Source organism: Lachnellula hyalina (genome assembly GCF_007821495.1).
Source record: "Lachnellula hyalina strain CBS 185.66 chromosome Unknown contig00068, whole genome shotgun sequence".
NCBI classification, from domain to species: Eukaryota; Fungi; Ascomycota; class Leotiomycetes; order Helotiales; family Lachnaceae; genus Lachnellula; species Lachnellula hyalina.
Genome location: NW_022157182.1, coordinates 2,113 through 16,944, shown reverse-complemented (window position 1 = coordinate 16,944; position 14,832 = coordinate 2,113). Strand labels below are relative to the sequence as shown.

At 45.9% G+C, this 14,832-nt stretch overlaps 6 protein-coding genes across 6 annotated transcripts; 2 read left to right on the top strand and 4 right to left on the bottom strand.

Moving 5' to 3' along the window:
- Positions 1–333: 333 nt before the first annotated feature.
- Positions 334–1,573, bottom strand: ADH6_3 (NADP-dependent alcohol dehydrogenase; the record flags this gene model as incomplete). The annotated part of the gene is made up of 3 exons (XM_031150533.1): positions 334–407; positions 464–1,454; positions 1,499–1,573. The coding sequence occupies 3 exons, from the start codon at positions 1,571–1,573 to the stop codon at positions 334–336; spliced, it is 1,140 nt and encodes a 379-aa protein (XP_031005270.1).
- Positions 1,574–2,061: 488 nt separating this feature from the next.
- LHYA1_G005588 (uncharacterized protein) lies at positions 2,062–3,273 on the bottom strand (the record flags this gene model as incomplete). Its single annotated transcript, XM_031150532.1, has 3 exons — positions 2,062–2,322; positions 2,620–3,157; positions 3,233–3,273. 3 exons carry the CDS (start codon positions 3,271–3,273, stop codon positions 2,062–2,064), a joined length of 840 nt encoding a protein of 279 aa, XP_031005269.1.
- A 1,727-nt stretch (positions 3,274–5,000) lies between these two features.
- Positions 5,001–5,762, top strand: ATR9_1 (Short-chain dehydrogenase/reductase; the record flags this gene model as incomplete). The annotated part of the gene is made up of 1 exon (XM_031150531.1): positions 5,001–5,762. The coding sequence occupies one exon, from the start codon at positions 5,001–5,003 to the stop codon at positions 5,760–5,762; it is 762 nt and encodes a 253-aa protein (XP_031005272.1).
- Positions 5,763–5,876: 114 nt separating this feature from the next.
- On the bottom strand, positions 5,877–7,286 carry BNA2_1 (Indoleamine 2,3-dioxygenase; the record flags this gene model as incomplete). Its single annotated transcript, XM_031150530.1, has 3 exons — positions 5,877–6,224; positions 6,272–6,871; positions 6,975–7,286. The coding sequence occupies 3 exons, from the start codon at positions 7,284–7,286 to the stop codon at positions 5,877–5,879; spliced, it is 1,260 nt and encodes a 419-aa protein (XP_031005271.1).
- A 675-nt stretch (positions 7,287–7,961) lies between these two features.
- On the top strand, positions 7,962–9,452 carry bna5 (Kynureninase; the record flags this gene model as incomplete). Its single annotated transcript, XM_031150529.1, has 3 exons — positions 7,962–8,139; positions 8,186–8,992; positions 9,043–9,452. The coding sequence occupies 3 exons, from the start codon at positions 7,962–7,964 to the stop codon at positions 9,450–9,452; spliced, it is 1,395 nt and encodes a 464-aa protein (XP_031005274.1).
- Positions 9,453–12,034: 2,582 nt separating this feature from the next.
- Positions 12,035–13,771, bottom strand: het-6_5 (Heterokaryon incompatibility protein 6,OR allele; the record flags this gene model as incomplete). Its single annotated transcript, XM_031150528.1, has 2 exons — positions 12,035–12,052; positions 12,104–13,771. 2 exons carry the CDS (start codon positions 13,769–13,771, stop codon positions 12,035–12,037), a joined length of 1,686 nt encoding a protein of 561 aa, XP_031005273.1.
- Positions 13,772–14,832: the final 1,061 nt, after the last annotated feature.

Genomic DNA, 14,832 nt, shown 5'->3' with positions numbered 1-14,832 from the left:
CCATATTATAAGAACCCTTAATCATCTATAATGCTAGTGAACCCGTAAGATGTGTTCATGAAGGGCCATCGCAGCTTTGGTGTCTACCCCGCTGCCCCGCCCCCTTTTTAAGCGAGTACGCCTCGTAATGATAATACACAAAGGGAGGTTTAGTGATAACACGAATACTCCGATCCCTGTGAAACGCCGCTATCAAGCCACAGATTGGAAAGATCTTTTTGGTGAAGTTTTATGGTGTGAGATTGAATTTATCAAATAATAATTTGCCACTACTTCCTCCCTCCATATCAGATCATCTGAAGGCTTATCACCACTGCTATGTCCCTATTCATTTTAGGTCGAGAAAGCCTTGTCGAAATTCGTCAGTGTGAAGCGGTATTTTACATCATTCTTCTGTAGTCTCATCACTATGTCACTTGTCAGATTCTGCCAAGTCTTCCGTTCATAGATTTTAACAACTTACCAGCTTCAGCGCACCCCTTTTCTGAGATCGGAATTCCTTCCACCCATGGATGGATACCCTTATCAGCCGCGAGTTGTAGCATTCTTAGAACCTCTTTCCTAGAACCAAGATGAGTTGCGCCGATCAAACACCCATTCTCCATGAACATATTTGACTTGATCTCCTGTCCAGCTCCCTCTGGCAGACCAACACTAATCCATCTACCGTGAACATCGAGAAGAGAAAGATATTTCCCCAAATCGAACCCATCGCTACTATTAGCAGTGTTGACGATAAGGTCAAATGTCATCCGATGAGGCTCGTTCCACTCCTTGTCCGCGGTAGCAATGAAACCGTCTGCTCCCAATTTCAAGGAGTCAGCTTCTTTGGCATGGGATCTCGAGATGACCCACGTCTCAGCTCCGAGAGCTTTCGCAAAGAGAATACCAAAATGGCCAATTCCTCCGAGCCCGACAATACCAACCTTTTTCCCAGGTCCAGCACCATTACGCACGAGGGGGCTGAATGCCGTCAGCCCTGCGCAAAGCATTGGCGCTACCTCTGTAGTCTTAAGTGCATCTGGAATTGGAAATACCCAGTGCTTCGCAACTATTAGCAAGTGGTCTTTCTTTTCGACGCTGGAATCTCGTACCTCATGGGCACGAATATGACTCGCATATCCACCTTGGGAGACGATTCCGGTATCTGGCCAAATGGCACCATAAGTGTCGATTTGGTGGCGGCAGTAGGTCTCGTTGTCATTCTTGCATTGCTTGCAGTCCAAGCACGAGTAGATCTGAGCACCTACGCCAACACGCTCTCCCGTCTTTATTAAGGTGACCTTGGGGCCAACACGGAGTGCTTCTCCGACAATCTCATGGCCGATGCAGAGAGGGAAGTGTTTTGGTCCCCAGCCGCCGGTTATGGTATGGACATCCGACCCACACACGCCACAGGCGAGGATTTTCACGTCGACATCATAGTCTCCAAACGGTTTTGGTTTAATCTGTCCCTGGATCAGTATTTGTTAAGTCTATTACAAGAAAGGATACCTACTTCTCGTTTGGTGAATGTTGTCCAAGTCTCGGAGCCATCCACCTGAAAGCCTTCAAAAGTATCGGGGTAGACCATGACGAATGATGTAAAGCTGGAATGTTCTAATGAATAGATTGAAATGTCAACTCTCTCACGCTTTATATATATATCTTGGTACCTTTAAAATCATGTACTAAATTTTATTGTCGCTAAACCTGCATTGCGGGGTGGAGTCCCGTATGCGTCGGGCCATGTCCTCTGCGATCAGGTTAGATCGTAAATTGCGGGGTGACTCCTCACTATGCTTAAATGCAGTGTATGAATCGGCCTCTGGAAAGTCTTAAAAGCTAAATATGAAACATTGATAACGAGTCGGAGCACAATGCAGCAAAATTATTACCTAGTCTCGAGCTCTGGTAGCCACCAACTGAAATCTTTAGCGATCTATTTATAGCCGCTACCCACCGAAAACTAGTGGTACTTGAGGTCTACTCTATGCTTGGATAACACTAAGTTCACAAGTAAATCATTCGGATTTATACAAATTATTGGCAGAATATTACCCCTAGACTGAAGAAGAAACTTTAATTCGCTATGCCTACTACTTTAGTCTCAATATCTGCACTGAGATCGTATTCGTTCATCTCCTCAATAGTCAGCTTCCTCTTCTCATCTTTAACCTTATATAATGGGTTTGTGGTATTGCTCGAAAATCCAATGCGTTCAGTGATATCTTCTCTCGCCCTCGCACTCGCTGTTTGTACTTTAGATGCACGGGGTTTGCGGATCTGCTCATAAATATGAAGTCCTTTGCTGATGTCTTCCGGAGAGTTCGCAAACGAGTACTTCGGGCTGAATATAATACCAAGCGCTGCAGCGTCTTCAAGTGCTTGACAGGCACCCTGACTTTGATCAGGAAGCACTAGATGAAGGGAAAGTTAGTTCTTTCCTATTCAAGGCGGTTTCGGGAGTAGAGGGGGCTTGTACTTTCAGTTTAAGGAAATTCAAGGGGGGGGGGGTTGGTGCAACATAATAGAAGAAGGCTGGGTGTAATAAAAGAGACAGTTATCCTTACTGGGATGAGCGGCGTCACCAAGGATACATGTTAATCCTGAATGCCAAATTGGATAGGGTTGATGAACAAAAAGACGCCAAGGCTTGATGTCAGTGGAGTTCTCAAATAAAGCATAAAGCTTAGGATCCAGAGTTCCAAAGGGCTCAAGAAGCTCTTCGACCGAAATTTCATGGGTCCAACCCTCGCCAGGGTTCCTTGCAATTTCAGTCGGAAAGAAACAATAAAATGAGTTGACTTGGCCTTCACGGCAAGGTGAGTACACAATCTTCTCAATTCCTTGGCCACCCCAGTATTCGATAGCTTCATTCACAGAGAGATTCAAGAGACCCAGCCTTTTCACATCCTCCGTCGAGATGATGCAGTGGAGGCAATGCGAAGTTGACTGGTTTCTGTCAGGGACTATGCCCAACGTTGTTCGTACCGTAGACCCGATTCCATCAGCGCCAATTATCAGGTCGTGTTGGGCCTGTACGCCGTTGGAGAAAGTTACGACACCGGTTTTGTGGTCGATTGAAGTACATTTGTGGTTGACTTTCAGGACAGCGGGGATACCTTCATGCGACTCTCCTACTGCTGAATCCATCAACATGGCATGCATGTCGACCCTGTGAAACATATTATAGACCTATCTCACTTGTCAGTACCGAATTTGCAACATTCCCCCACTAGCTAACACCTACATATCCCCATCTGTCTTCATAATCTGCCAGATCATAAACATTTTGGACGGCGCCAGTCTTCCAATCGTGAGCAATCAGCTTCTTTAATACAACTGGCTTTCCCAGTGAGATATTAACGCCCCACGTTTCAAGCCACCTTGTTCCGTTGGCAGCGCAGCTTATTGAAGCACCGACCTCTCCTGAAAAATTTGCTCGCTCGTAAATCGTGGCTTTGTGCCCAGCTTTTCGAAGTGAAGTTGCTGTTGCTAGACCACCTTAGAAGACATTAGTTGGTGAGATTCGAAGGCGGGGTAAAATATACCGATGCCTCCCCCAATAATTGCAATATTCAACTCCTTCCAGGAGTTATCTATTGATCCCATTTTGTCTTGGGGATTGTACAGGAGATTCAGAGAAGGTAGCGAATAATGATTGTGGTGACAGATAGATAATATATTAAGGTTGTATTCTTATTGAGGGACAATGTACGGAACAGGCAAACCTGATGTAGTTCCATGAGTCATTACTTTGATACATCTGAGTTTCGGTCATTAAGGTTGGGAGATAGAACAATAGCGGGTAAAGCTACGGTCCTCAAATTTGGACTTCCGCATCCGTCTCCGCTGCAATTCGAGGCAGATGACAGGTTTCTTGTGCCACAGCTGGGGAGCTCTTCGCCCGATAACTTGGCGCCATGCAGTCAACCCTGGAGAATGCTAGGAAGTCTTTGTTGGACAAAGAATTTCGCCGCGACTTTCCGTTCCGCTTCCGTGTTTTAGTCTCATCCGTCTTGACCCGCCCCCACTTTCGGAACAGATTAGCCAAGTCGAGTCCCCCTTTTCCAACTTCTGCTCGAAGCGTTTGATAATAATGAAGCGTACAGTGGGGTGCAAAAAGTTTGAACCCATGTCTTGAGGCTAACTTGGAAAAGTAACCGCTTGACTTGTTCACGTTAGATTTGCGCCCCTTCTAGCTTTATTAAGTAACCGCTTGACTTTTCTAAGATTAGGTTTAAAGACATGGGTTTAAACTTTTTGCACCCCACTGTACGGTAGATAACCAATATATCGAGATAATGTTCGACAGGTTACGGGATTGAAATGCCGAGGCGATTAGTCAATTGAACAAGGAACACGATACTATTTGGGAAAAGGGAACGGACATAAGTAGGTTAATCGATGTAGTTGTAATGAGATATGTAGGCTGAATATCTAAGTGTTAGAAAGTCTTCGGCGGGTTTTCAAAGAGATTTGCTAACGCTTAGGCAGAATAATCAGATTCCATTCATGATAAAAGGAATTCTGCTAAAAGTCAAGTTTATCTGTTTCTTCCTATGAATAACCATTTTAAGATCATTGTATGAATTTCCATCGTCTACCTATTCAGAGTCAGTCATGCCTGCTCCGTTGCGTGGGCATGCTTGCAGAGAACTAAAATCCCAGCCTAACCCCGAGTCGTTTACCTCTCACCATAAATAATGCTGATTGGAACCGGTGAAGTGGAAACATTTTTGGGCTAACCTTCCATCGTATTTGAGAGGGAACAACTGTCATGATTCGTGATATTTTATTTTAATGGTCCTAACGCACGTCAAGGCATATTACTCCGATGTCCGACTGGATGTTGCGTTGGATAGACTGCATGCCCGACATATAAAAGCTTCCAAACCATTGAAAGAGGACTGATAGTTATATCTACTTATATATAGTAAATCCCAGCTCTAGAAGAAAATAGATCAGTTCCCAGTACATAGCAGTCCCAGACTTTCCAGTTCGCCCAAATCTTCATCATGCCTTCAATATCCAACCACTCCATCCTCATCATCGGTGGCTCATCTGGAATCGGTTTCGCAGCTGCAAAACTCGCCCTCGAAGCCGGTGCACGTGTCGCAATTGCATCTTCCAACCCAACCCGGGTCACATCTGCTGTCACATCCCTCAAAACCTCATTCCCAGATTCGCAAATCTCAGGCTACGAGTGCGATCTCAGCCTCGAAGGCATTGAATCCCGCATCGACAAACTCTTCAATGCCGCGACAGCGAAAGGCACCACCCTTCTAAATCATGTAATATACACGGCAGGCAGAGTACCAGCAGTAAAACCGCTTGCAGAAACCGAAATCGAAGAAACCATCAAAAGCTCGCAGCTTGGTTTCGCAGCTGTTTTAGCTATTGCTAAACTAGCTCCAAGATATATAAAGGAAAGCTACACATCGTCTATAACCTTTACGGGTGGAAGGGTAGCAGAAAAACCCATCCCGACCTATACACTCTACTCTGGAATGGCCGCGGGGTTGGTTGCAATGGTGCGGAATCTGGCGCTGGATATGGCACCCTTGAGAGTGAACTTGGTCAGTCCTGGAGCGACAAAGACGGAGATGTGGGGGCCGCCAGAGAAACAGGAGATGATTGCGAAGATGGTAGGGGCGAAGGCGCTACTGGGGAAGGTGGGGATGCCAGAGGAGGTCGGCGAGGCGTATATCTATTTGATGCGGAATTCGGATGCAACAGGAAGTGTTGTGAGTAGTAATGGGGGCGCCGTGTTACAGTAAAGAATAAAGGTCTACACAAGCATGTGCATAATATCTAAATTGGCTCATTTCATTCTACTTTAAACCTCCTTTCTATATGCAACGCAATCCTGAGTCTTGCAATATTCGTGACACCTAATTTAATGCAGTATTCTTTGTCTCATCTCGACTTTGCTTAAGAAATGGCAGCAACTGTGTTCCCCCGGTTCCATGCAGATCCTTCGTCTCACCATTCGCTGATGCGATGGCCAAATTCATACCAGCTGTACTAGGCGGAACTTGTTGCTTCGAAGGGGTAATGATATATCGCGTAACAATCTGGATATGAATGTCCCGAAACCTGGACAGCTCCACGATGGCTGCATTATAAGCTTCTCCGACGCCAGCGTCAAGGCACTTATCTGCGTATTCCCGAATGTTGGAAGTTGACTCTACGTGTTGAAGGAATTCTCTATGGGGACCAGGCATGTAATTTCGCATTTCCTGCTTCTATAAGTATATGCGTTCTTCGTTGATTGAAATTTAGTTACCTGAAGAAAGCCGGGCTTCGACCCTTTTGCAGCTCCTGTCAATGAATGCTCAACTCCAAGCGCAACATCAAAGAATTGTATCAACGAGCTCTGCGCATTGCTTCCTCCACTATACTGTCTCCACTTTCCCTTGCCCTCCCCCTCCTCGTAAAACACCCCATTGGGGAGTCCAGCCAGGACCATGTTTTTACTTCCTGCGAGAAAAGGTCTGATTTGATTGTAAAAAACATCCGGATCGCACCCTTCATTCATCCTCTTGAGAATCACCCCAACTTCTCCCACGCATTTCGAGAACTTGATAAGTGCGTTTATTACTATTTCGGGTTTATTCAACTGGGCGGCATCCATGGCTTTCAACATCACAGGGATTATTGCAGCGCCGTGAGCCTCGATTGCGACGGAGATTAGGAAGAACCATTCTTCGTCTCGGGTACCAGTGAACGTGTGAAGAGTTCGAAGGTTCTCAATTTTGCTGATTGAGACCCCTGAGGATATTGAAGTAAAATTCCAGAGATTCAATGCAGCATAAGTTGCTGTTGGTGGAAGTTGAAGGTGAGAAGATACGTCTAGAAATGGGACCGAAATGGCAGCTGGTAAGTGCTGCGAGGTGTTAGTGAAACTTGAATCGGAAAGGGTAACGATTTGAGAGTAAATTGGCAATAAGATAGTCTTGAGCTGCAAGTTTGGAAATCGAGGTTCTTACCTCTGATGGACCACCAGATTCCCAGATATACGAATGTGTGAAGAATGCGAGTACGAGATACGCCCTCTGCCACTCTCTCATTGAAGTTAATCGCAAAGTTGACAATACTTCTAGCTTGTCTACCTTGCCTCTGAATGACTTTGTCTTAAGGAGGGTTGGAAGTTCGCGGATGATCCTTTCCCAGACCTCATAGTATGGGTCGCTGAGCCGTTGAAGGGGCAGTTCTTCTGGTAGAAATCCATTTTTAGAAACTCCGAACGCTTCTAAGTTGACTTTTGGCGTTGGTAGTACTGTTGCTGTGTTGTGTGGCATTTTGATTGCCGGTGACGAAATTTCAATTATGGGTGATTTCGATTATTCCTCAAATTAGAACTAGCAAGATGTAAAGAAAACTTTGTAGAATGTGCTTCGAAGTCTTATTTGGATGAAGATCTAAATTGTTTGCGCTGACTTTGGTTAAAAGAAGGGAGAGGGTGAATATATCTACAATTTCAGCAATAAGTTTCATGGATCATCCATAGATAAATATCTAATTAAAACTCTCAGAAGTGATACGATATTCCTCCGGGGTTTTTCTATCATCTATACCCACAAAATCACGGCTATAACCCCTGTTTCCAAAAGTGCTACATATTAGTTCGTGATCAAACCTACTTCGTGCTGGATAGCAAAAGCGGCACTAATTATCACCCCTTTCAAGTGGTCCACTCTGCCCTGGACATTATAAATTGGTGCCGCTTCTTCGATCCACCAACCAGCCTACCTTAGGCCCACGAATGCCCGTGGCGGGTACGGTACGGATGCGGAACTGAAGCGGATAACAGGAAACGGCTGAGCCGACGTAACGCGGTGAACAATTTGTTAGTGCAACGCCGCCTAGAAACTCGAAGAATGTACAAAGTGAGGTCAAGTTGCCCATTACAAAGTCAAAAATTATACCAGATCAAAGATATTGGCTAACTTCGAACCTCCTCTTACAACGTCAGAATGGGTTCAATTTCAACAGCAGAGCAGCAACAAATGAAGAAGCCATCATTTCCAGCTGAGGCAAACACATTAGAATTTGCCAAATCACTTGATGCAAAGGATCACCTTCGTTCTTTTCGAGAGAAATTTTTCATCCCTTCAAAAACAAACATTAAATCAAAGACTCTATCGAAGCCAGGTCAGTTTGTCACGCTTCGTAGCACGGCGTCTCTGACTCAAAATAGATAATAATGATCCAAGCATCTACTTCTGCGGAAATTCGCTTGGGCTCCAGCCTAAAGCTGTAGCAGAATATCTTCAAGTTCACCTCAACACGTGGGCAACAATCAACGTTCATGGACACTTTAGAAAACTTGAAGGTTCACCCATGATACAATGGCAACTGCTTGCCGAACATGCAGCAGAACAGGCAGCTCCAATTGTCGGAGCGTTGCCTTCAGAGGTTGGTATTATGGGCAGTCTTACCACGAACCTGCATTTGTTGATGGGCAGCTTTTACACACCTACCGCGTCCAAGAACAAGATTATTATGGAGTGGAAATCATTTCCCAGTGATCATTTCGCTATCGAGTCTCAGATTAGAGCACATGGGTACGATCCTAAGGAATCAATGGTCATGGTCGGTCCTGATGAGGGAAGCTATGAACTCTCGACGGAGAAGATTCTCTCATTCATTGATGAGCACGCTTCAACCGCTGCGCTACTTCTGCTGCCAGGCATCCAGTATTACACTGGCCAGTACTTTGATATGAAGACCATCACCAAATACGCGCAAGACAGAGGCTTAATCGTCGGTTGGGACTTAGCTCATGCGGCTGGAAATGTTCCTGTGCAGTTGCATGACTGGAATGTGGATTTTGCGGTCTGGTGCACGTACAAGTACATGAATGCCGGACCAGGTTCCATTGGTGGATTCTTCGTTCACCAGAGACATGGAAAAGTTGATTACGTGGATGATAAGCCAATTTTCAGACCCAGATTATCGGGATGGTACGGCGGTGATCAAACCGGACGGATGGCAATGGACAACAGTAAGCCCGCCCCCTAGTAGAATTTGAAATAATGAAGCTAATGAGAATAGGCTTCCGCCCAAGTCCAGGAGCCAGCGGATATCAGGTATCAAATCCATCCGCTGTAGACTTGGCATCACTTTGTGCCGCACTTTCAGTTTTGAACCAGACCTCCATGGCGGACATCCGGAAAAAGTCCGTCAAATTGACTGCATACCTCGAATATTTGCTCCTTTTCAGCTCAAGTGACAATTTCAAGATCATCACCCCTTCGGATCCTGATGCTAGAGGCACGCAGCTCAGTGTTCTTCTGAAACCAGGCCGCATGGATACACTTATGGATATGCTGGAGAATGAAGGAATCACAATTGATAAGAGGAAACCGAATGTAATTAGAGTTGCGCCTGTTCCGCTGTACAACACGTATGAAGATGTATGGCGGTTCGTGCAAATTTTCAACCAGGCTATGGCAAAATTTTGAGTAGACAATCAAAAGTTTTCGCATAGCGGTCTCTAATTTGTACAGTAAAAACCACAACGCTTGAAACCACTCAATATGACCGCTGTTGTAATTACTCAATTCCTGTAGTTGCCGAAACAGATGTATACGGACCTTGGGTAGTGCATTTCGCTATCAGAAGAAAGAATTTGAAATGAAACGATCATGTGTTGCCGTTGGTAGTACAGTAGCACCCGAAACCGGCTTTCCCAAACACACTCTTAGAATATTAAGCCCCATGTTTACAAGCGCACAGGGTTTACCGTATTAGGCTAAGCGCATTATGAGGGTAGTACTGGATGTACCACGCCATCGTCGTACCCCTCTTCTCCCTCTCCGCATACGACCTCATACCCTAGTTGTCCATATCGTGACAACCGTGGCAGGGAATCACCTATCTTCCACCCATCTCATGCCGGTCTCCTACGATACTGTAACTTTTCAAGTCTTTGTCTGACTAAGTTCTTAGATATTGGAAGTTGGTGTGACCAAGCGTGGCTTCCACTGGAGCTAATCTATGCTAGGCCCGCCTTGCCCTTCGCGAGCCTTGCAATGGCAGCACATGCAAATCAATACCACCACTACATACCTCGCTTCATCCTGAAGCAATTTGCCCACAGAGATGTTAAAACAAAGAGGCAAGAATGTCTATGTTTTGGTCCAAGATTATGCTCTAAAAGAGACATAGGTTGATACGGGATGGTCTTCTACACACATTCGACTTGCCCAGTGGACAGTTTTATCTCGGAGAAGTCGGGAAGACTTGTGGCACACAAAATCTCTACTACGACGCAAACGTCACTGATCCGATGAGAATCGAGCATCTCTTCAGCAAGCTGGAGTCCAAAACTAGCTTAACTTTTGCTAAGATCAGTACCGCTGTGACCGATGGTCTAGATCACATCGATATCTTTGAGAAGGATATTCATATTCTCTTCAAGTTTATGAACCTTTCCCTTAGACGCTCCATGCAGTACAGAGACGAGCTCAAAAGTCCTTATCGCGAGAACGACTTCATGTGTCAACAACTATTTGAAGCCTCGAGAAAGAGTGGCCGATCTGGCGATCCTGGTCAATTCTGGCTCGACCACTTGCTCTACCTCTTAGAGACTAGCCACGAGGACCTCCTCGCAGATGCCGAAAAAACTGACAGCAATGCTGCAGCAGACACGTATAAGCACTTCATTGAACGCTATGCCCTTCAGATTTGGAAAGCAGCTGATGGCTACGAGTTCTTCCTCAACGACAGACTGGTCGACTTCGAGGGCGACACACAATCCTTCTTGGGAACAGAAGTTAAAGAAACAGGGTCTCAACTTATTTGGATGACTACAGAAGACCAAATTCATCGAATACTTCCCATCAGTCCGGAAGTAGCCGTCGTCTTCTGCGACGAGTCACGATGCTGGGAGTCGCCTTTCGCTAATAGGATGCATCCGCTCAAGAAGCCCTACCCCCAGAACAGCTTGCTGAAGAACGCACCACACAAGGATATCGTCAATATCAATGTTCCAAGTCAGAGGAGAGGCAAGAAGATATGGCCCGCAAGTGTGGCATGGCGAGTGAACATCGGGACCCTATCTCGTGACCACCATCGAATCCTCGCATCCTACTCACTCAGTCACGCTAGATCATTTGTTATAGTCCGACGCAGGGCGCGATTCGAGAGAGCTAAAAGAGAACTGGAGGTGTTTAACAAGACGAGAGCTGAAGTGTGGAAGACTCAGGGGATTCGGTGTGGTGATCAGAATACCCAGCGACAACAGAAAGAAGACTCACCTCCCAGCCAGGAGCAGATAACGAGGATAGTAGGCAATCTTATGTCTGCTATCGAGGATGTCTTCAACATAATCAATACTACACAAAAGCCTCTACAAAGAACCAAGGACAATGCGCTCAAGTCCTGGTTGGCAATTCGCACACTCGAGAGTCACAGACTGAAATGTATCACAACTTCCTCATCGGAATCAAACACTGAATTTTCGCACTTCTACATTATGCACCCGGCCCTCAAAGCGGCTTTCGAAGCTGACTATCCTCCACAACATCCGGACCATAGGGATCTTGTCACCATTGACTTTGGCCAATTTCTCAGCTATGGCATCGGGGAAGAGATGTTTGCTAAGCTAACTTCAAAGATCGATTCGAAGATGTCAGAGCTGATCCATGCAGACACCTTCAATACCCACTGGGAAGCCTTCGTAACAAAATTACGGTCTCCCGAGGGATCACCAATTCAAAGTGATGAGGTCCTCAACGAACAGCCTACTCATCTTGAAGAAGACTTTCTTGGAAACCCCTCTTTCCAATCGATTTACAGGGCGGCCCAGGGTTTCGATGTTCTGAAATGGATGTTTGAAGAACGGCAAGACATTTTGGCGACTTTCATTCAGCAGATCGCGGTGCCTATGGAAGCTATGCAACCCGGCTTAGTTCGGATTCGCCTCAGGCGGGACTAATCTTAGCATAAACTGGGTGGCACTAGGGTTAATGAAAATTTTGTTGGTGGAAACCCCATGGTTGGGTTAGATGCTATAATAATTTGCAACGAGTATAGTAGTGAATTACAGTACGTACATTTCCTATTATGGTGTCGTCTTTGCGGTTCTGGATCACTATCTCAGTTGAAATACCCGGCCATTACCCATCCCGTGTTTTATAACCTCGCCATCCATCAGACCCCACACAAAACACGCCCCAATGAACAAATGATGGCCGTGTTCTTCCCGGATGACCACAGGCACATTGCAGCCTCTGAGTACACAGATCATGTCGTTGGTCTCAGTAGCAAGCGGACCTAAACCCATGTAGCCTGACTTGGATAAAATGAATTTTCGTGATTTGATAGCTGATCGGATGGTACGATAGTACCGGTGCGACTTCCGATCTTCACCAGGTCTGCGTGGCAATTGAGAAAGTTCGACATATTGCTGGAAGATATCTGGAGGTAGACGCGAGAATTCTGCCGTGGAATGATCACTTCTGTCTAAGGTTATCGTCCGGACCCAAGCATGATATTCGCTGTCGCCATTCGGATATTTTTCGAAACGCGCGCACCAGTCGGCGAGCCCATAGCTATATGACCGCGATTGGAGACTGAATTCGCGACAAATAGTATCAACGTGAAACCCATGCGCCTCTAGTGTTGAATGGTCATGGAGATAGCGTTGGATGGGAGTCGAATTGGAGGCAGCTTTGTAGAGCCCGTGTTGTACAGGAATTGTCCGCTCCCAAGCACCGGTTTGCCAGTCAGGTACCCAAGACGGAAGTGCGTCGCGGTTTCTCCTACAGTGATCATCAATTCCAGCGAGACTTAAGACCTCTAGAGACTCGTTCTCTTCAATTATCTCCAAAGCACACATGGTATAGAGTGTAGCCACTGACTGACCGTAATCAAGTCTAATGGTCCGGTTGAGCCTGTCCTTTACGAGACCCATAATTGCAAACACACGATCTTTAGGATTAGAACATTCCAAGTGTAGAGTGTCCTGCAGCACATCCAGTAGTGTTCTATTTCGTAATTGTCCGCTGTCTCTATCGTAACACCTCCATGCTTTAGACCGGCGCGAGGCGGCAAGGAGCGCAGGCCTAAGATTTGGGAGGGGGCCAGTATTGATATAATCATGTTGTAAAAGGAATTCCCATAAAGCCATAGCGGGATTCAGAACCTTGTCATATGCTATGTGATAATACTGAAAGACAAAGCTGGCTTTTGCTGCTACGAGAAGCTCTTGATACGTCCATAGCCTCTCGAACCATTTGTGCATGAGTATTTTCCCTAAAGCTCTCCAAGCGGGTTCCCGCTTGGAGCCTTGTACTAACAATCGAATAGAATCTTCCATATAGCTGTTGGCTTTGCTATCCAAGACGCGTATTAAGGCAAATGCGAGAGTCTCAATCTGTTTCCGATGACGGTCCCGCTTGGCTTCAAGCTCGCTGTAACCCAGCCAGATAACTACTTCATCGGCGAAGTGATATATGTCTCGCATGAGTGCTAATTGATCTCGCTTTTCAGACTCATCTCTCTGGTTAATACAAATAGCATCGACCCATAAACAAACGACTCCAATCTCGCGAAGGCGTCGTAGAGCTGCACGACAGTTGGGGGTTACCCAGTGCCGCTTTCCATCGATGAAGATAGGTAACTGTTCCCCCTCATCTCCCCAGACATAAGAGAGTGCCTTATACACACAGCTTTCGTCAAAATTCACTGGTTGTAGCTTGCTATGGATCGTTGAGTGGTTGCCGGTTGTGAGGTCGAGATAGAGGAGACGAATCATGCGCTTGTGTGGTAGTGGCATGTATGCGAAATCCGCGTGTGAATCCAGTACTTCAGCCATCCCTGGACGTTACTGGTCCCAGACGAGATACATATCCAAGTCAGAGACAGTAGGTAACCAAAGGCGATGCTTCGAGAAAGGGCTTGGAATTCGGCTAAGCTCGTCCTCGAATATGCCGGACAAAGCAAAAGAGTCTGCGAAACAAGTCTCTCTAATGATACTCGAGCTCGAGTTTATCGATAACAGCTTAGACAGTATGAATAGCAGCAGTTCTGATCAAGCGGACAAGCACAATGAACAGGAATTCAACTGCGGGGTTGGAATACTGGATTCCGTGAGGCTCAACGCACGGGCCTTAACCTTATTATTACAGTAACGCGGGGAACTGGCGGGTCCTCTTGCACTAACACTGAGCCTTACCTGAATAGACGAGGCGGTGCACGAGGAAAAGTGGAGTAGAATATCTTGAAAGAGAGTGCGCAGGAAAGCCGCATTCAGGTACTACTGTAGTGTGACAATCAAGGATGAGGGTTCAACAGAGCTCTTGTTTGGGCTGTTCCATTGGCAGACAATAAAGAAAGACCTGCTACTGCTGCAATAAGATGCAAGTCTGTTGTCAAGTCTTATTGTTTCTTGAAATTTCTTCTATATGCCATTGTCCTTTAACGGCTCATCATAATTGGTTCAAATTACATCAAATTGCATCAAATTGCATAAACAACCAAAGACAATGCTTACAATGCATGTACAAAGCTGTGCAATCTCGTTGCTTGAGCTTAGGGTTACATTTCCCACCACTATACCATCTCTGACTCTCCACAACACAAAACTGCATCAAGCTTTCACCACAGCGGAGCCAACTAAGTCAGAAAAGGTCCGAATCTAGCACACAGCGCCATGCAGCTACCTGAGTTCATGACCATTAGTCTTGGAGATGAGTCTAAGAGAGATTCCAGCTCTTCGGAGCCTAGCTCATCAGACGATGGCTTGATAAACAAAGTATTGCTGAAGCAACAGAAACAGAAAGTTCGCACCGACATGGCAAGAGCTTTTATCATCGGGTACGCTGATGGGATGACTGT